We start from the raw sequence: 21,457 nt of genomic DNA, 5'->3' as shown, positions 1-21,457 counted from the left end.
AGCAAATAGACAAGTGGGTGGGATACATACAAGATACTAACACAAGGCTGCCAATATACTTAACTGAGAGCAAGCATCACTGAACAAAGTGGGAATTGCACAGATGAGTCTTACCTGCAGCGGTGTCATGCCTAACTCATGTCCACTCCTTCCCTGGGCAATTTTAGATAAGTCATTTACTAGCCGTTCAAAAATATTAGCAGCATTCAAATCACAGTCATAGTTCACATATATGTCCACTACACACTGAGCATCTAAAACAAAACAAAACAAAAAACAGATTATGAAAATTGAGGTGTCTGGGAACAATGTATGCAGACAACAGACTATTGTGACAGGATTCTCCCCCGCCCCCCAAAATTTAATACCTATGAAACATACTGGGGGAAAGGGTGGGGAAGGAATAATACAAGCCACTGTTTGCATTATTATATCAGAGCTGGATTACATTTTCTGAACTATTTTCCCTCACATCAAAAAAGGCCTGCACTAGTAGCAAAAAGCAAGACTAGGGCTGTGCATATGCACTGGTGGGAGAGCCAGGCTTGCTCCGATGGTGCATTGGTGCAACTCTGACCTTGTCACAGCAATGCCCCATGCCTGCCAAATCCAGGTAACAAGCAATTTTGGTGTCAGGAAGGAAGCTCCACCCCATCCCACCAGCCACTGCTGGAAGGCAGGAAATACCCAGTTGACATCCAAACCCCTTGAAGACCCCTTTTCCCACTTATTTGACTCTATATTCCAAACGCCTCCAGTGTCTGCCCTTTGGCTGAACTGGACATTGGTTGAACTGGACACGAGAGACTCCCTGCACAGCCAGAAAGCACGGTGGATTGATTACCTTGAACCAGTCACTACCAGTCTTTAGCAGACTTCCCACTTGTTACGGGGAGAAATACTGCAAAACACTTAGCACAGTGAAAGACAAAAGGGAAATTTCTTGATGATGTTATAAAATTACTTACCTGCAGAAATTCTAGTCAAGGTCTGAATTACCATCCATTTGTGCTCAAAGGAACTGGAAGAGGTTTCTAAAATGTTCAGGAAGATCTCTTTGAAAAATACCTGTTGAATACAAATAGGAAAAGTAGGTGCAAGGTCTGTACCCCAGGCATACATTCCAAGGATATCGTTAAAAGTTCTGAACACACACACACACACACACACACACACACACACACATTCAAATACAGAACATACCGGGTTGATTCATGATCCATATGCAGAGACAGTTTCATATTACTATTGAACTGAACTTAAGGAGAGTATCAAGCATCTGAAGCAAGAGAAAAAACCAAAACCTTCTTACCTCAATCTGCATTTTCAAATGGGTCTTAAAGTTTGAGAGAAGGGTGAGGAAGATGGCAAGGGAGAGCTCAAAGACGTCAGGAACGGAAGATACTCCATTTTTAGATAATGCTACACAGAGGTATTGCTTGATTGCATTTATAAACATTTCATGTGTCCTGAAGACCGGACCAGCATTTTGCAAAACCGAAAGCAACAGCTGGAGAGACACTATTTTAGAGCGTAGTTCATGGGATCTAAAAATAGGAAGCAGAAGAACAGAGTCAAAACAATATCTTGTTATAAGCTCTTTGTTATAAACTTCTATCAGCCGGAACCATCTCACAGCCCTGAGCTTTCTCTCATCTCATCTCTACAACTTAATTTCACTCTCTCTCTCTCACACACACACATATCTTACTTGACAGCAAACATACAAATCAAGTAGAGAACCTATACACAAAGTTAGTCTCCCTCTGCTGCAGAGGAGAGAATAGTATGTTTTCTCTCTCTTTGAAGTCAAGGCATGCAGCTGTTCCCTTGAGCATGTATCAGAATTTAGATGTGGTCCAGCAATCTTGGATCACTTTAGAAAAACATGACTTAGCAGTTTCATAAATGAGGAAGGTTTACACCCAAGATAGGTAAGGCTACAATATACTATACACCAAAGCAACCATACATGCAGCCTGATAACTAATTAAATTATGAATGCATTTTTAACTGTGTTGCTTCAGGTCTCATTCTGGATAGTGTACAAATCAATAAATGTAATATTTTCTTTTTTACTTGGGATCTGGAGGCCCATCACCAAGCGGTTTCATCGAAAGCTTGCACAATGACCGAAACACAAGGAAGGCATCCTTCTGAAGGATATGGGAGAATCTAGCAGCTGCCTGAGGTCCAGGTACATCAGTTTCCTAGACAAAGAAACAAAAGAATTAGTTTGGATTCAGACACAAACACATATGAACAAGTAGCACTTGAATTACACTTATGTTTTGTTGAGATCAGTTTAAAAAAGGAAATAAAAGTCTTGCTCAGATGTAATGCTGCACCCTGATTATGGGATCAAGCCTGCGTAAGCCTTGTGCTTGTGCTTGTGCTCTCCCCTCTGGCATGGCTGCAAGTCTTGTGTTCTGAGGCATGCACTTCAAATTAAGCACAGCTTATTATGATGTCTGGACTCAGGCAAACACTGATAAATCTTAATTATGGTTTCTTGAAACACAGCCATCTTCAAACCATAGTTTATGAAGCTGTTCCCCCCCCCAACTATTAACTATTCTAAAAAGAAGCAGCAGATGCTTCCGTTCGTATTGCCATGCCGAAAGGGGTGCACAAGTCCATGGCTCACGGAGGCTCAGACTCATAATATTCAAACAAGGTCTAGCATGACATTCAAATGCAGTTGTTTGAATAGAAGGAAAAGTGTGTATATTGTCAGATTTGTGGTTACATTAAGCAGACCAGCCCCCTGCAAAATAAATTGCACAAAGAAAACAATCAAGCCTTTAGAATTCCACTACAGAAGGGCTACAGCTCAGCAGAACGCACGATTTGCATGCAGAAGGTCCTACGTTCAATCCCTGGCTTCTCCACATAGGTCTGGAAAGTTGCTGTTTGTCACTGCACGTAAAACTGAGGTACAGTAGATTGACTAAAGATCCTACTTTGTCTCAAGCAGCTTTTTATTTTACAGCCCTGTTAAAGTAAGGTTTTGCTTTCAAGAACAATACTGAATAAGGATTGTCATATAAGCTTCATATTATATTAAGCTTCATACTATACTTAATGATAATATGTACCCAAATCACATTTCTATGGAAAATCTATTAAAGTAGTGGGGATATGTCCTTTCACACATTTTGGTGTGTGAGTATCCTGTGGTCCAACTGATCTCCTACTAATTACTCTCAGAAAGTTAGGAGCTTTGCATTACGTTTACTGTACACTTAAGCCTCCTACCAGATTATCCGTGGAGGAGACAGACTGTCTATCATCAGGAATTCCATTTGCTTGTGTGTTTTCATTAATACCACCAGGAGAGGCAGGAACTGCACTTGCCAAGTCAGATAAAATCCTAACCGATTCAGGAAGAGACTGCTTTTTCATTTCTTCTTCTAAAGAAGCTGCAGGAGGGGGGGGAAATGCAGTATTTTTTAATATAAACAGCGTCCTCGATATATAATTTCATTCACACCAGCTAAAAGAAAGGGGGGGGGGAAGTACTGCTCAACTATTAGATAGTACTTATCCTATCTTATATATGGGAGATTAGTAGATATAGAATCCTATTGGTGGCAAGTCACTAGCGCTGCTCCTGCACAGAACGCTAATATACTTTTCTCAGGATTTGTAGTTTTGGAGGAAAGGTTTTAAGAATGAGTCAATCTCTTAGGAAAGGAATGAAGAAAGATAGACTTCTCCAACGAAATTTTACCTCCAACTGCAGATGTCACCACATCCTCCAAGATTCCTTTAACAATTTCTTTGCCTTCATCAGTTTCTTCTTCTGATAAAACATATATCAATAAGTCATTTGAAAAATGTTGCAATTTAGCCTTCTCTTTTAAAAATTGGTTTCAACAATTTACATAAGATCAGAGATTAGGATTACAGTATATATATATATGTGTGTGTGTGTGTGTGTGTGTACATATACTGTGTACACACACACACACACACACACAGAGAGAGAGAGAGAGAGAGAGAGAGAGAGAGAGAGAGAGAGAGAGAGAGAGAGAGAGAGAGCACAAAGCCCTGGTTAGGAAAAGCTGATTAGAGATATTTAGACTTATTTCACACAGGAGCCCTAAAGCTGTTTGACATTTACAGCAAGCTTGCTATGGGAACGTACGGACAGAACTATAGAGTTTCCAATGGGGAACTCTACACAGCAACCGATTCCAGCAGGTCTGTTGTCACCACCAATCAATTGATCGGCACTGACAGCAAGCCTCACTTGCCAAAGAACTATCAAAAGCATTTTAAGGCTTCCAAATGTTCCTCGCAAATGCATCTTCACCTGGACACAGGACATCAGGTGGCTGTGGGGGAAACTGCCTTAACAGAGCCTCTACATAGCAGGAAGTCAGTTCACTAGATAAGTGTGTTATATTTTGAGCTAGATCTTACGGGCAATTTGATTCTGCTCTGCGCTCCTCTTTTAAGGATGGCTAAGCGCCAGTGGTTCTTAGCTATTATGGAAGTCACATGAAAAACAATTTTGATCAAGCTGTTCACACGGCTGAAGAATCAAGTAGCACAGTAAGGTAACATTGCTATGTCAGAGAATGCTTTGTAGAACACCAAGGCACTTGGACTCACTTGGTGTCAGTTTTAAAGGCTAAAACTGTGTTTGTATCAGTAAAATAGGGTTAAAATGGCTATTATACAAGTCCCACCACTGTAGAATTTTTACTTCCCACTGAAAGACACATGAGAACGAATATTTGGGATTCAGAGCACAGTACTTACTTCAATCATCCTAGAAAAAAAATATCAGTTTTGGTGCAGTCAATTATTATTAAATTGGGCCAATATGTCAATCATTTCCTAGAATATCTGTCAAATGGATGATATCTGAAAGAACTTACATTTGATGCCAAATACAATACTTTCTACTATATACTCTTTTAAAAATAAAGGTTGGCAATTAGAATCCACTAAAAAAAGAGATAACGTTCAAGATATTGAGCTAGGAAGTGAGATCTATTAGCAGGTAACAAACTACTTGTTTGTACAAGAAATACAAATCAAAATAGAAGATTTTGCATTTTAATAGAGAGACTATAAGGATTAATATTGCCGATATGTGAAAATATTGTTTTTATCTTAACACAATTAGCTTGGTCTCATAATTAAAATTTATTCTCTCTCTTTTTCTGATGCTGCAATCTGTAGATTAGTCTACAACAAATAGAGTCCTATTTAGGAATAGTACTTGAAGCTCAGCATCTGGATGGCCACAAGTGAGCCACACCTGCCCTACAGCTACACAAATGAATGCTTTTACATATCTTGACAAATCACGGCATCCAATAAGCTGGAAAATCTAGCAGTTGTTTATTGTGATTGATTTGTTTTTTTAAAAAATGCCTTGCATTGTTTTTTGTCAACCATTCACCTATCCAACATACTTTTTAACGATGCCCAATTCCATTAGACTAACATTTGGCACCCAAAAGCTGCAATTTGATAGAGAATGTTAGAACCGACAGATAAATTACACTTCTTGGAGCTACAAGGCTTTGAGAAATAGCCAGCCTGCTGCTGAAAGCTTTGATGAAGCAACAAGTACTACAGCTGGGGATCAGAGGGAATTTGAGTCATTTTTTGGGCAAGTGATACAGGCTATAAAAGGAAAGTGACTACATAACCATTTTAAAAGGGAGTATCATAAAACAGGGTGAGACTCATGATCCCATCAGTACTAGCCCAAATGGCCGATGGTAAGAGAATACAGATGTTAGGATTCAACAACATCTGAAGGAACCATAGCTTCCCCATCCCTGCTGTAACAGCTCTCAGGTATATGAGAGTATCTTAAGAGGAAGTGTAAATCAGCATTATCCTTGTAGACAAATCACTTTACTTTGTAAAGCCTTGGAAGATTGTTTGAATGCTGCCAAGCCATAGCTCCCCTATCCTCCCATTCCATCCCATCCCAGATTCAACAGAAAAGCCCTGCCTTGCATTAAGCTGGAGCTCTCTGCTACATCTGAACCAGAGAACCCAGGCTCAGTGCCAGATCCTGACTTATTTTCCTGATCCGTTACCTAATATTATGCCAGAGTTCCCTGGATGTAACGCAACGCTTAAGCTAAACCAGGATCTTTGTGCTGAAACTGGCACATAACAAACTTGGGCATGGCTTCAGAAAACTATGGGTGACAAGCTAAGTCAGCCCCAATACAGGAAGTTTTCTTACCCAATACAGAAGGTGTCAAACTGTCCTCTGGTTTCTGGTCTCCATTTTCTTTTCTTTCAGGCTCGCCATTAGTCAAGTCTGTTTTGACAGGAGTCGAGGGTCTGCTTCCATGCTGGCTGTATTTCAATCGGCCGAATTTGGGAGACCCTGAAGCACTATGAATCATGGGAGACTGGGGTTTTTGTTGATTTGATTTTTCCAGGTCTCTTCCCTCTTGTATCTAAACAACCAAGATAGAAAAATACTGTATTCATCAGGTATATAACAAAGTAATAGTCAATAGGGGGCAGAACCAAATAATGCAGCATGCTTCAAAAACCATACACCTTCCTATTGCATCAGTTCAATACAGAGGCTTTCAGTTTTAACATTTATGTAAGACAGTAAGGGTTATTTTCCAAAATGACTTTGGAGTTCCAGCATACAGAACATTTAAGTCTACAAGGTACAAACTATAAATATTTAATGAAAACAGATTTTAAGGAAATTATATAATTTAAATCCAACCTCTGAAACAAGAAGGACAGTTGTCTTTGCTTGCAAAGTTCCTCATATTTGGAGAGGAATCACAGCACGGCGAAACCACAGTACAACAAAGAAGTAGTTGGGCACATACAATGTTCATGATAAAAGATCACCTGTGAGCTCACAACACAGCAGAGTCCTTATTCTCTAAGCCAAGGATGGGAAAAGAGTAGCTCTCCAAATGTTGTTGGACTACATCATCCCTGACCACTGGCCATACTGGTTGGGGATGATGTAGTCCAGTGACATTTAGACGACCACAGGTTCTCCATCCCTACTCTAAATCACAGCGTGGAATACTACAATGTAACATCAAAATTGAGAAAGTCCTTCCTCTTCTTTGTGATTTGCTATTTCCTTTGATGTCTGAACAAGGTCTAGTATGGTTAGCACAAATTAGGAATTGCCTACAAATCATGGATGTGAAATCATGGCTTGAAGTGAGTTTTGCAAACTATGGTTTAGCAGGAATTCTTGGTTGATGATAACTATGGTCTGCCTGATTGAGACGTCATGATGAACTATGGTTAAGACAAAGCAGAAAAGAGAGCACATAATTGGCATGCAAGCGGGGAAGAGGGAGCTTGCAAGCCCGCAACACGCTTCCAAATATGAATCGGATGACAATAGCTCAGAGGAGAAGGAGCAGTAATATAACAATTAAATGATGTACATAAAAGTCAGATTGATAAAACATTTACTACATACAGCTTGGTTTTCCATCCGGGTGAAAATGACATTCAGCATCTGAGTGAGAGTAGCCTTGGCAGTTGTTTGATTAATGAGATTTTTACTGGCTAGATAAATGTTGTAACAAGTTCTAACAGTCTGAAGGATTGTTCCTTCGTGAATTTCGATATACGGGGACGTGACAGCAGTGAGAAGAGCCTGGAGGGGGGAAACACAACATACACCACAATAAAGACATCTAAGCAAATGGGAACAAAACTTATTTTAAATATAGTGTTCTGAACAACGAACAATCAATCATAAGGTCAGCATGGCTCTTGCCTTCCCATAGTCCCATAACTTAAAATTAATTAAAAAAGTATTATAGTAGCAGTACTGGCAATTTATAGCACTATTGAGAAAAAGCAGTCTTTGACCAAAGATTAAGGGAAACATTCACAATGTTTTGGGGAGCAAATGAACCCCACATCCTCCTTTCTAAAAGTATGAGGATCAGGAGAGGGGGGGCACTATGGGCAGGCATGACCTCTTGCTAGGGATAGCACAAGTTTCTACTCAAAAACTATTTTAGGCTGTATTTTTTTTGACAAAGATGACATACTGTTACTTTGCTTTGGAGCTCATGATGCTTACAAGCAGAAGACACAAGCTTCACATTTTCCTCTTCAAATGTTCTGCTTCTTTAAGCCCCCAAGTGGATTTCAAAACACACTACCAACTTACGTAAATCGACTTCCATATTTGTTTTTTTTAATTGTCTGAGAATGTCTCCTCTACACAACTTCTAAAACCTGCTTTCCCCTGCATTCTAAGATGGCACCTTACACATCCGACTAAACACCAGGAAGAACTTTCTGACAGTAAGAGCTGTTCGACAGTGGAACGGACTCCCTTGGGAGGTTATGAAGAGAGTTTGTAGGTTTTTAAGCAGAGGTTGGATGGCCATCTGTCATGGATACTTTAGTTGAGATTCCTGCATTGCAGGGGGTTGGACTAGATGATGCTTGGGATCCCTTCCAACTCTAAAATTCCATGATTTACCTGGGAGTAATTCTCATTGCATTCAAAAGTGACTGTACAGACAAGTATATGCTTGCACTCTAAGCATCTCTTTGCTAAGAATTGTTGCAGAATCTGGAAGTTTACTCACTAGCCAGAACATGTGGCACACCTCATGTGTATGTCTCATTCATGAGGAGTTTCTCTCTTTTAATTCAAAAGCAGCTGCAGCAGAATGAATGTGATTCAACAGGAGGGGGGGGGCTGCTTGCTCCCGCTCCAACCATTTTTCCTCTTAGTGCTTCCATGTGTTTTCCTCACACATAAAAATGCATGCAACTGCATGTTATATCTAGTTCAGGCCTCATGTGTTAAGTGTTTAAAACTAAGTTTTACTGCAGTACAACATCCTGGCAATTTAAAAGACAGAGGGATTTGAAATCGATTGATTTTTTTACAGTAAAAGCTTTTATTGTCAATAAGTTTTGGAGAGACCTGTTACATTGGTACAATCAGCAAAAAGAATTTTTTCAAAATGTAAATGACGTATCCTATGCTGTAGGCCCTGTATACCTGAAGGAGCGTCTGCACTCCTGGATACTGAAGCCCAGTTCCAAGGACTGGAGCTTCAGAAAATAATCTTAAACTGGTACACAACATGCAATTTGAAGAAAGCTAAGTTGGGTGAAGGAGAGGGAGAAATGGGTAGCATATGGCAGAAAAAACATTTCAAATCCATTAACAGAGCTCTGTGGTCTAGGAAGAAATGGCTACTTAAATAAGATATGAGTTCATATTTACCAAGAGGTAGTTAATTTAATTTTCAGAGTATGGTGCAGGAAGGGGTAAATTGTACAGCCCTTTAAAATTAGATTTGGGGATTCGCTTATTGGAAGATAAAAGGAAGAGCCTCCTCCATTTAGAAAGCAAAGACTAAGCAAAGTCTTATTAACAAACAGCCTTTCTAAAATATAAATCAAAATAAAATACCTTTATAATTTGTAACTGCACTCCCTCGTCAGTCTGAGGACCCTGAAAGCAATTGCAGATTGTTTCAACAATGCGGTCAATCAGGCGTTTTCCAGGAGCTCCACTGTCTGGAGCATTGCCAGTGATATGTCCGTATGCAATAAGTTTCTACAAAGAGAGAGAGAATTGTATTATAATCACTTTCACACATGAAACACTTTCCATGTCATTTTTAGAAGATTCAAAATGCAGGACAGCTTCATTAGTAGGTTCCAGAGAGGCTGACGGTGTGTGTGTGTGTGTGTGTGTGTGTGTAAGTGTAAGTGTAAGTGTAAGTGTATGGAATGTCTTAAAATAAGTCAAATCTATGGGAAGGGTGAGCGTGGAACAATTACTAATAAAACCTATAACAGATGTTTTAAAGAACTTTGGAGGCAGGGAAAGGAAGACAAAAGAAAGAAAGTAGCTTCTCAATTCTGTCTGCAGTCTCGCAATATATACATACATGCATCTGCTTCAACGTAAAATTTAGAGGACACTGTCAAAATAAACACAGCCAAGGTTGATAAATACTTAATTTAAAAAGGATACCTGCAAGCAGTCCAATGAGGTGCTGACGATCCGTGGGGACTTCGACTGGCAGGCCAACTCAAATGGGAGGAAATATTTATCGGCTTCAATGAAGTTTGCTTTTGGAGTGGTTTCACTGCCTTGGCTAGTTTGAAATTTTGAAAACAACAAAATCACTCAGTGTTATGAACTGAGAAACAGCTTTCATATTAATTTCCTATCCACGTAGAACACACAATATAAAAGCCATTGATACATTTCTTTCTAAGGCATGGAAAGCAATGCAGGTCCTATCTCCAAACATATATAACTATTTCCAACCCAGAGTTGCATACTCATAGGCCTTGCTGCACACCTCTTACAACAAGATGGCAAGCGCTAATATCCACCATACCTAATTGGCAGCAAGTTTGTCAGCAAGCATGTGAAGTATTGAAACCTAGGACCACAGTCTCCAATGTCCATGCTTGTCAAAAATCAGCACACAATTATATACATGCAGACACGTTCTCTCTCTAGTCTCACTCTTAACAGCAACTTGATTTAACTCCTCCCTCAAGTACAAAACCACTTTATTTTTCAGTTGATGAAAGACTATTGAGGAAGTCATTCTTGCATGCATGTACAGTACTTTAAGATCATAGCCTAAAGAATGGGAAAAACAACATCCAATTGCACTGCATGAATGGATGTGTCAAGAAGTAGTAGCTAATAAAATTAAGTACTGTACTTTTTAAATATATCAGTGTGGAAATTTTCGAGCATGAGTCGTTTTCTCGTGGATTCATTCCCTTTTGGCTTAAAAGTTCAAATGAAGGAAGGGAGATAAAAACAATCTGGAAGATTATGGTCTCCTTTTATGATGTACATGGAGCAAAATTAAAAGATTCAATAATTTAATGCTTTTTCAGCACCAAGATCAAATATAGCTTATAAGGAATGAAATTTAATCCGTAATAGGACATATGTTACATAGGAATGGCATATTTGTATGTATGTTTTTATATAGCATTTTTATTTAAAAATGTATATTAAAAAGTTAAAATATCTTAAGTATTTTTAACCGTTGGGTTCAAGATTATTAAGTTTCAGGAGGCAGAAAATGTCAATGGATCCTGCTACTGCAAGGCCAACCATCAAATCTTGCTAAGAGCTACTTCTCACAGCATGTTTATGAAGCACTGAAATATTCCCACATAGCATGCAGTGTCTAAGCTTCTTTGGAAACATAAGGGAGGGAATGGTTAGCACATGTATCTACCTAGAAAAATATAGTGAAAATGCTTATTAATGTTTTTCTGCAGAATAAAAGATGATGAAAGTCGTGTCAAAAACAGTAACTTCATTCTTTGGTGATAGGCACATGACTCAACATTGAATTTCCAGATTGTGCTGGGGTAAGACAAGCAGAGGCCCCCACCCCAAATCACAATAGAAATCCAGTGTGGAAAGTGACCAACAGTGGCTTGGAAAACTAACACAGAACAATAGAAGAAAATCATTAGGATTCTTCCCAAAATATAATGAACTTGTGTTTGCACCAGGCACAGCATGCCACTGAAGAAACAGAGATCCAGAAAACAGAACTACAGTAATTTTCTAATCCGATAACATCAGAGAGATAGCTGAACACCAACAGATTACAACTGGGTTTCATTAATCATGCAGATGGGTATCTCTGACCAAGCCAATTAAATGCATACATTATGGAACATATGCAAAAGAGATTTAAAGAGAAGAAGTGGAGGTTTTCTGTTAGTAGAGAACTGCCACGTCATAAGCAATGAAAGAAAAATCCAGTTGAGAAGAAAGGAAGTGGTAAAACAATATCTTTGGGAAGTCGTTACTTGCAACCGAAATACAATTAATTCTACTTAGACCACTCATAGCCACAGGGATTACCTAAACTTGTTCATTTTCTTCCAAATTCCCCATTTTTTCCCCTAGAGACACAGTTGCAAATAACTGCACTGAGGGCAGCTTCAGAAGGTCTTACCACATCCAAAGCCACTTTTTGTGTGTCCATGCCACTCAACTCCTGCCTAGAAGTGAGCCTGAAACACGTTCATCTGTTGTGTTGCTGTGACGTGTTACCTTAAAGCAGGCATCCCCAAACTTCGGCCCTCCAGATGTTTTGGACTGCAATTCCCATCATCTCTGACCACTGGTCCTGTTAGCTAGGGATCATGGGAGTTGTAGACCAAAACATCTGGAGGGCCGCAGTTTGGGGATGCCTGCCTTAAAGAGTGTTCCCTGAAGCACCCAGATAAAGTATACATACACCTGCATATTAGGTGTTTTTGTATTATACGCATGGTCACCAGCACTTACTCACCTTTGCTTTTCTAATTCTGCTTTTATTTCGTCTGGGGAGAAAAACAGAACAAATGGTTTATGTTGCAGACTTATACCATAAACACAGATGCCAATACAAGACAAAAGCCAAGAACTCGATAAAAAAGTGGATGATACCAACAATGATATATGTATTACCATTCTACTTCAAAACACATTTTTATGTCATGCATAATAGACAAATTTTGCCAGATGCACTTTTGAGAACCAATAACAAAGTACTATTGATACTAAATAGATATTTGAATTTACTTCTCTCATTAACTTTGCCAATGCGGATAGCCAATGTGGTGGTCTCCAGATGTTGCAGACTATAACAGCCATCAGCCCCAGCCAGCATGGCCCAATGCTCAGGCATGATGGGAGTTGTAGTGCAAAATATGTGGAGAGAGCCATGTTTACTAGCACTTATCCTGCCACACTGCCCTTATATTCCTTATGGCAAAACTAATGACAGTTACTGCAGAAACAGTGAGATAAAAAACTAAATGTTTTGTATTTTCCTCTCGAAACAAAATATTGGTTAGAATAGTATCTGCTCCAAATACATTTTATTTTTTATAACCACTTATGTCACTTAAACAAAAGCTTAGCAAATATTCCCCATCTGTTATGATTCAGTGCCCATGTTTGCCCAAAATAATTTTCCTCTCCAATTTATGTTGTATTTTAATTCTGTTCCAGACATGCAGATAACATACCCAAAAAACTAATTGTGGGGAATTTCAAAACTTTATTTGCATAAAGTTTTCTTAAACAAGTAGTACTACTCGCTACATCAACTTTTACTGATGATTTTTCTGCTGCTGTTCACCTCAAAAATGATACAGTAGTGCTGAACTCTGGGTGATTAATTGTAGGTACAGAGGTAGCACATGATTACTGACCAGTGTACTGTATTTAAATGTTTGGCTCACCCAAGACTTTATAGACCCCTTATACTCAATAATCACAAAAGTCACAGGTGGAGAATACTTCTATTTTTACATATCTTTACTGTTTCGTAAAGGGAATTGTTGTATGCATCAGTACTTTATTATCCCTTTGGAGCTGTGTTGTATCTTTGTTCTTTTGTCCTTCCAGGTTGTGATACTTTACAAAAATGGACATTGTTTTCTTTCTTTTTGTTAAGCTTGCACTTTTTTTTTGCTAACAAATCAATAAAATATAATTTTGATGAGGGGCAGGGGAAAACTACATTGAAAATCCAGTAAGAAATCTCTGAGCAGACTATTTTGCAAGAGATAACACAGTAACATTTAAGTCAGAACTGAAGCTAAGAAACCTGAGATATTGGCAGCTTGAGAAAAAAAGCATACCGTATATTCCGGCGTATAAGACGACTGGGCATATAAGACGACCCCCAACTTTTCCAGTTAAAATATAGAGTTTGGGATATACTCGCCGTATAAGAATTACGACCCGGCGTATAAGACGACACCCGACTTTTGAGAAAATTTTCCTGGGTTAAAAAGTACCGTAGTCTTATACGCAGGAATATACAGTATGCCATAATGGGGAAAGCATTGCACAAGATTCCCTTTACTAAATGTTGGTTTCTTCCAGGCTTCAATAGTTTTATTCACACACACTCACAGGCCATCCAGTTGTGCAAGGTACTTAATATTAATGCAGGCAGGAAACTACAAACGCCTTGTCTTCTCCTGCTGGCTTCTACTCCCTCAGGAAAATAGTTATATCAAAATCCCTCCTCTAACAGACAGGTCAGTTTGGCAGGTCAGACTGCTCTCCAAACTGTAACTTGTAGGGAGGTCAATTTGTTTGGAACAACTGATCAAAATCCCATACACACACCCCAATCTGTCAAATGCCCAGTGAAGGAAATCCTACGACAAAAGAAGGGGAAGAAAGAAAATTCAGAAACAAAACAATTTTCTTCCACCTGTTTTCTATTCTGCTCAATGCCCACTTCTCACAGTACCATTAGACATTCAAAATTAAGTGTTATCAGAAACAACTGCCTTTTAGACATACAACTTGACTATTAAGAAGAGATTGCTATAGCCCACTTCTATATGCAGCCATTTTATTAAATACGTGATATTTGCAAGGAAAGAACGGGAGACAAAAAGGAAGATTTGTGAAAACTGTAGAGATCTATAGGAAGCAGTTGGGAATCTATTTCAGACTGAGGCCTCCTTGGCAACTTTCTGGGGAATACCTGCTACTGGTGGGCAGAGTCAAGAGTAGGTGGAGGAGCAGATGAGACTGTACAGTAGGGTATTCCAGTCATGCAAAACTCAGCAGTTTCTACACACCCACCTGCATCTCTTCACCCTCCATAGAGGGTAGCAAGAGGCATTAGCATCACCCAACGGCACAATCCAGCCCAGCAAAAGCACTCAGGCAGAGTATAGAGCAGAACTGGTAAGGGATATGACTTGAAGGGCTGCATTTGGCCACCAGGTCTGATATTCCCATTACAGGGGAAGGAACAGGAAGCTAAGCATACATTGTCAAACACTTGTAAATTTACTGGGTTCGGTTCAGGCCACAACAAACAGTCCTTTGCAGAAATAATTATATCCTGTAGCAACTGTTAATCGGCAAAATAAGAGGTTCTACATAATGACTGCTTCTAAATGAGAGCAAAACCTCCTGTTCCTTATGAAATAAAGATCTTTGAGGCAACTGACAACTTTTAAAAATAAGACATGAACTTTTTTTGCGGTCCTGGGTTCAATAGTTCTAAATCAGGATTTACTTCGGAACAAGCATTTTTATCTCTTCCTGCCCCTGATTCAATTCCAGTTGCTACTGGGAAACCACGGAGCTTCTACAGTGTAAGTAGAATGAATACACAGAAAAGTATTTCATGAGGAAAGAATACCGTGGCTGCAAATGATGAACTGCAAAGCATCAAAAAGTTACTGCAACAACAAACTTAAGCAAAACTCCATAAAATCCTCCTTCCCCGAATCTGCGGAACTGTAGATAAGAAAATTGCAATCTCAACTACAACTAATTCCTTAGCCAGGAGTGATCTGCCATAGCCATAGTACAGTATAACATTACGTGGCAGCATTTGGGGTAAGCAATTTTAAATACTGTACAGCCTATGCCGTCGAAACAAATTGTAAAGAGCAATTCTTTTCAAGGAACATCCATAGCCTAGTAAGGAGTTAATAGCACAATTTGTTATTTGAAAAACCTATAACAATTTCAGTGGTAATCCCTAGTAGCTATATCCTTTAACATAATAAAATAAAAAGTTTAGAGTGGCTATGACTGAAAGTTATAAGTTATATGAAAATGCCATTCAGTGACTGTGAACTAGCTAGCATCATTTTTGGTACCTGTTAAAAGACATTTTATAGTCTGTAAAGGTTCCAATAAGTAAAAACAAATATTTAGGAAAAGATGTTTAAATATGTAACTGTGTGCTTTTGCAATATTTTGTTTAAGTTGTATATTGTTGCTTCAGTTTTTGTACAGTGGTACCTCGACTTACGAAGACGATCCATTCCGCGGTCGTCTTCGTAAGTTGAAGTCTTCGTACGCCGAAGCGCCGCTACGGTGCATGCGCGAAGCGTGATTTCGCCCTTCTGCGCATGCGCCGAGCACGCGTGCCGCTCTGCGCAAGCGCGCACAGCTAAAAGACTTCCGGAGGCTTTGACTTCGGAAGTCTAATTCTTCGGAAGTCAAAGCCTTCGTAAGTCGAGGTATGACTGTATATAATTTATATATTAAGCAGTACAAAATTAAATCAATAATAAATCAACCTACAGCATAAAGTATACAGTGCAGCTGATGTGGGAAACTTTATGATTGACTTCTTAACTGTTGGTGATAATTATTTACTGGAAATGAGTCTTGCCCTACTACCAGTTCCGGACAATCAGCATACTATTCTTCAGTGTAATGAGCAGAGGTTATTAACATATAAAGTTGTTATGCTCCCTTTCTTTGTATAATAAGCTAGAAATTAGAGTCTCTTTCAACTTATATTAATTTAAAATGATTCAGTGGTCAGTTTTCTGTCCCTCCCAGTAGCTTTCTGCCAACACCTTGCTGGCTTCCAGGCTGTACAAAATACTTCTACTTTTGGCTTAATTCTAAGTCACTATAAAATAATTATTCTATGTATTCAAAAAACCTGAAATAAATACCTATCAAAGTGGCACCTGTCAATATCTAGTCACCTCCTCATCAGTTTAAAAAGTAAAAATAAAAATAGACTGCTGTATCACAACCATGCAAATAACCCTTCAGATGTTTTCTTATTAATTTCCTGGCAAATACATGTATGTTTCAGGTCAGACAAACCTGTTGATCAGGTCGAACGGGGGTAGACAGATAGGCTTGTTGGATCTACTTTGTTTTTTTATTAGAACCAACCAGAAGCTTGTGCAATAAAGAGAGAGTTAAAATTAAAGAACATGATGCTCTGAGCATTCTGAGCCCACAAAATTGTTTTCAGTAACAGAATGGAACTGACTCCACAGTACTTTAGCACAAAAGTCCACTCCCTGGTTCACTTTCTTCATTTCATCTTAATTTAGGTGGCAAGTGTCATTCTGTTGCTGCTATTTTTAAACTATTAGAGCTTGGAAACACTTGCCAAGCTACTGCAAAACGTGCACAAATCTACCAGTAGATACTGACCTATCTTTTGCCCACAACCCAATGCAGAATTTGTATTCAGTCACTTTTATAATCCACATCTTTCTCCCTTCCTGCACTAAACAGAGTTTAAGCCTCTTGTCACTATCTTAGAATGTTCTACTAAATTGTGCCACAGCTACTTTCTTGCCTCTTACTACTGTATATCTATTTTGCCAATACAGCATGTTAACTGTTAGACCTTCACTACGGGGATTTTATGCCTTATTTTGTTCTGCCTCTTACCCACAGTGAGATCTGCCTGGGCTTACATACCCATTTTCGGGTCAGGTCTCATTTCCACCCCCCTTAGACAAAACTGTACTATCAGGTCAATAGAGGATTCTATCAGTTAGTTTGTATATAACATTCCTGTCTGGTGTATCCAAGCCTATATATCATCACAATGAACATAAGCTCTGTATAGCAGAGGCTTTCAATTAAAAATGTACAAGGAACATTCAGGAGGCTATAGTAAACAATAGAAGCATGCTGTGCTGTGGTACATGCACTCCTGCCATTATCATCTTCATGCCCGCTTTCCACTTTTCTCCTTATGATAATCTGGATACCTCTTATACAGCAAGGAAATACAGATTGTCTCCGTTCCCACTACCAGCCACATAAAGAACAAAACAAAATATTATACTTAACATTTATACATGAGTTGAATTGTTGCATGAATTATGTTGTATATTATATCATAATATAATTATTTTTCAGATTATACTTTTGTTTTTGGCTGAATGTCAGATACATTTAATTCTTTGAAAGCTGGGAGCTGTGAAAAATATTTCATGTGGTATTGTTAGAATTCACGTACTGTAAGAATGGTTAAGGCTTCAATCTCACATCAGTCGCTAAACCTAAAAATAATTATTTCTGAGTAGAATTCTCCTTTCTCCATAGGGCTGAAGTGTTAAGTACTTCACTACTGGTGGACTGAGCATACAGAATGCTTTGTAATACACTTCTTGATCCTCATAATATTGAACCAAAATAATGTCTATTTTACAAATAATGTCTATTTTACAAATGGGCCACTTAAAGTCAGACAATGGTATGCCAAAGACCATTCCTATGTCTACTCAAGAAATAAGTCTCATCAAATTCAGTGGGACTTTTGCCAAGAAAAAATTGACACAAGTCCCAATGTCCTATTTGTATAGAACATGCAGTTAAAACACTAACAGAGAAGGCAGCTGTCAAACTGTTCCCCCACCCCACCCTATTTGGACTTATTGCGCAAGCCAGCACAGAAAAAAGTATAGAGCCAAAATGAAACTGTCTCTGCTTGTAATGCAAGTTGATGTTTCTTAACTTTTCTGTTAAAGAAAGGTCACATTCATTAGATACATCTAAGAAACATTTATGTAATTTCTTTCATCCTGTAAAAACTATTCAGTAAGGCAGTATTGATCTACTATTTGTACTTAAGTCTCACAACAAATTTCATATTTACCAAGAGGCTTTGTTATAAACAATTCAAGAAAATATTATAGAAATGTGTTTCACATGCACACAATCTGCCCATCTGATAAGTAAAAAGGCTTGCGAATTGCTCCAAGAAATCTACAGCAATTAGTATTGCATGTTACAATCAGATAAGCAAAGTGAACCTTGTTCTCTCTTCCTGAATGAAAGGAACCTCCCTCTTTCCCTTGACAACCAAACCTGACCACAAAATTTATTACAACACTTCCTGTTAGAAGATCTGGAGTGTGGTCACCTGTTCACAAGCAGGGGAGTATCCAACGTGGCAAATTAAGCTACCGAGCATATCTGATGCCAAGTCCTGTCACCAACTACATTCAAGTGTGTACAAAGTCATTCATTAGACACTTCCCAGAAATACATTTTCTAAGTTCCTTCATTATGTAAAAATGAAGGGTCACGAAGAGTCCATGGGGTCACGAAGAGTCGGACACGACTAAACGACTAAACAACAACAGTGTAAAAAAAATCTAGAGGCTTTAAAACCACAAAGTCATCGGCTAGGGAAGACAGATAGGAGTCCCCAGGTAGATCTGATAGGAGTGTCCTATAGGCATTGGATCCCCACCACAGCCTAAAGGGCGGGGAGATGAAGAAACGCAGAAAGCACATGGCCAATAAGATCCCAGATCACACTTCATTCAGGGAACCCACTACCACCCCCCAAACTGACACACACAAGAAGAGGGAGCAAGGAAGAGAATTTTGAACCCGTATCCTAGGCTGTAATTAGAGGAACCTGACTGCTTTTCGCACAGCTGTGTAATCACAGAGGACAGGCTCAATGGGAGCCAACTCCACTGGACTCACTGGAACTAACAAGCATGTAATAAGATCAAGGGTTCAAGCTTGAGAGAAGCTGGTATGCTCCCAAATGCACGTGGCAAAACATTTTAGAGAAGACAGCTCATTTGAGGGGAGGGGAGAGAAAGAACCCAACTTTTATATCCGAGAGGTGGGGTTCGCATTTGTGTTTCAGAGTTATCTGGCAGATGCCCCTCCCCCGGCCCGACCTGATCTCAATGTGGGCAGCAGACGCGGGGCTTTAAACCGCCTGGGAGACGGTCGGATATAAACACTCCGAAGCAGCCCTCTCGGCGACCTTCGGCAGTTTCCCCCTCGGCGGCATTATGCAGGATTTACGCAGGAGGATAGCGAAGCTCCGGGCGAGGAGGCAGGGCTGGGAGCGCCAGCGGCCCTGGGCTCCTCCACGGGCTTTTGACAGGGCTCCCTGGAGCTGCGCCTCTGTGAGGGGAGGGCCCCGAGATTCGTAGCCGGGCGCCTGCGGGGGCCTCTGCACTCACCGAGCGCCACTTGGCAGGCCCTCCGCAGCTGCCCGTGAGGGGGCCGTTTCGCCTCCTTCTCGGATAGGATCTTCTCCAGGGCCCGGGAGACGAACATGCTCTTGGTGCGGGTGTCTTCCTCGCGGGCTGGGGGCTGCATGGCCGCCGCGAGGCTTGAAGGTTCTCCCGTCGCGGTCTGTCCCAAGCGGGGCGGGAAGCGGCGCTCACGGTGCTCGGCCGCAGCTGGGCTCCACGATCCGGAAGAGACGCGGCTCCCTCAGAGGTAACGCTGGCGGTGGTGGTGATGGACAGCGGCACGGCGCCGCCATATTGGAACCGTCACGTGACCTAGCCCCCTCCCTGTCACGGCCACCTTGTGGAACGGCTCTCGCTGCCCTGTCAGAGGCGGTGACGCGAGAGAGCGGGGCTTAGCTTCGAGGTGGTGGTGGGAGGTGCGATGGGCGGGGCCAGGGATCCCAGCCGATGATGTGTCGCACTTCGCGTTGCCTTTTCACTCTCAGCTCGCGAGATTACAGGGCGGAGGCTGTATAAAATAAAACACCATGGACTCGTTGGTTTTTTTTCAAATGCTCGTTTGTTTAAAACATTTCCGTACGAGTTGCATTCAGTTCCAAGATTTCCAGGATTCCGAAAAAGCGATTAAATTAATAAAAGGCAATAAAGGAAAAAAGATTTTAAATGGCATCAAAAGTTCCCACAGAGGCTTTGCTGAGGACTAGTGGCATGAAACACCAGGCAGAGGTTTAGGAAAAAGAGGAAGATGTGGGTTCGGATTCTGAACCAGAGAGATGCAGACCTATGAAACTGCCTGGCACCACTTGGTACATTATATCTCACAAGGAAAGCTCCATGCACACCTTTTTAATAAAAAAGTAACACCGAGAGCAGGCGAGCGGGCAAGCAGGCGTTAGCAATAATCATTGTGCCCTTCACATATTTCTGGACTACAGCTCTCATCAGCCATAACCATTGGCCATTCTGGCTGGAATTGTCCCAAAAACATCTGGAGGTCACCAGTTTTGCTACCACTGTGATAAGAGTTTTATAAAACTATGTACAGCGTGGAAAAGGCGTTGCTGCCTGAGGAAGACAACATGGCGCAGCCCCCACCTCCCACACCTGGAAAAGACAGGTGCTCATCATCCTGGCAGTTGAATCTTATTTCAACATCAGTGATGGGGCCATAAGTTCCTGAGGGCAGCAGTCTAGCTTAGGGGGTGCATGGCCTACATTGCTCTAACCTCCAACACCACACCAACGTCTCCCCCATTTTCACATTTGGCATCTCTGTCTAATAGTAAGGCTTGCCTGGAGCAATCAAAATAGAAGGAGCTTTTCTTCCGCTGCTCACATAATGTCAGAATTAAAGAGTCTTCCAGTGAAATTGGCATGGGAAATTGGCGTGGGAAGAATTACAGCAAGGCACTTCTTCACACAATTTATTTATGGAATTCAATTCACTGCCACAGGATGTGAATGATAGCCGCTGGTTTAGGTGGCTTTAAAAGTAGAATGTAGGCCAATGGCCACCCCCATTAGCCACCCCATGTGGCTAAATTGAAAGTTTATGGTCAGAACCCCTATGGTCAGTAGGCTGCTGAGTACCTGATGTTGTAGGGCAATAATTGCCTTCAACTCCTGTTTGAGGACTTCCTAGAATCTGTCTAACCACTGGAGAAAACAGGATGATTGACTAGCAGTGTGA

General features: G+C 40.4%; 1 protein-coding gene across 1 annotated transcript in view; it reads right to left on the bottom strand.

Moving 5' to 3' along the window:
* Window positions 1–20,114, bottom strand: part of ARFGEF2 (ADP ribosylation factor guanine nucleotide exchange factor 2) — a 45,438-nt gene extending 25,324 nt beyond the window's left edge. The window contains exons 1-12 of the mRNA XM_035122146.2: window positions 19,753–20,114; window positions 12,312–12,342; window positions 9,998–10,121; window positions 9,428–9,574; window positions 7,457–7,636; window positions 6,224–6,443; window positions 3,734–3,805; window positions 3,259–3,422; window positions 2,080–2,210; window positions 1,313–1,547; window positions 969–1,068; window positions 115–254 (exon numbers count right to left, since the gene is read on the bottom strand). Coding sequence (XP_034978037.2) covers window positions 115–254; window positions 969–1,068; window positions 1,313–1,547; window positions 2,080–2,210; window positions 3,259–3,422; window positions 3,734–3,805; window positions 6,224–6,443; window positions 7,457–7,636; window positions 9,428–9,574; window positions 9,998–10,121; window positions 12,312–12,342; window positions 19,753–19,891 — 1,683 coding nt within the window. The 5' untranslated portion in view covers window positions 19,892–20,114. The remainder of the gene's footprint in view (window positions 1–114; window positions 255–968; window positions 1,069–1,312; window positions 1,548–2,079; window positions 2,211–3,258; window positions 3,423–3,733; window positions 3,806–6,223; window positions 6,444–7,456; window positions 7,637–9,427; window positions 9,575–9,997; window positions 10,122–12,311; window positions 12,343–19,752) is intronic.
* Between the last annotated feature and the right edge of the window lie 1,343 nt (window positions 20,115–21,457).

The sequence above is a fragment of the Zootoca vivipara genome, chromosome 7, assembly GCF_963506605.1.
Source record: "Zootoca vivipara chromosome 7, rZooViv1.1, whole genome shotgun sequence".
NCBI classification, from domain to species: domain Eukaryota; kingdom Metazoa; phylum Chordata; class Lepidosauria; order Squamata; family Lacertidae; genus Zootoca; species Zootoca vivipara.
This window is presented reverse-complemented; position numbering and strand designations above follow the sequence as displayed.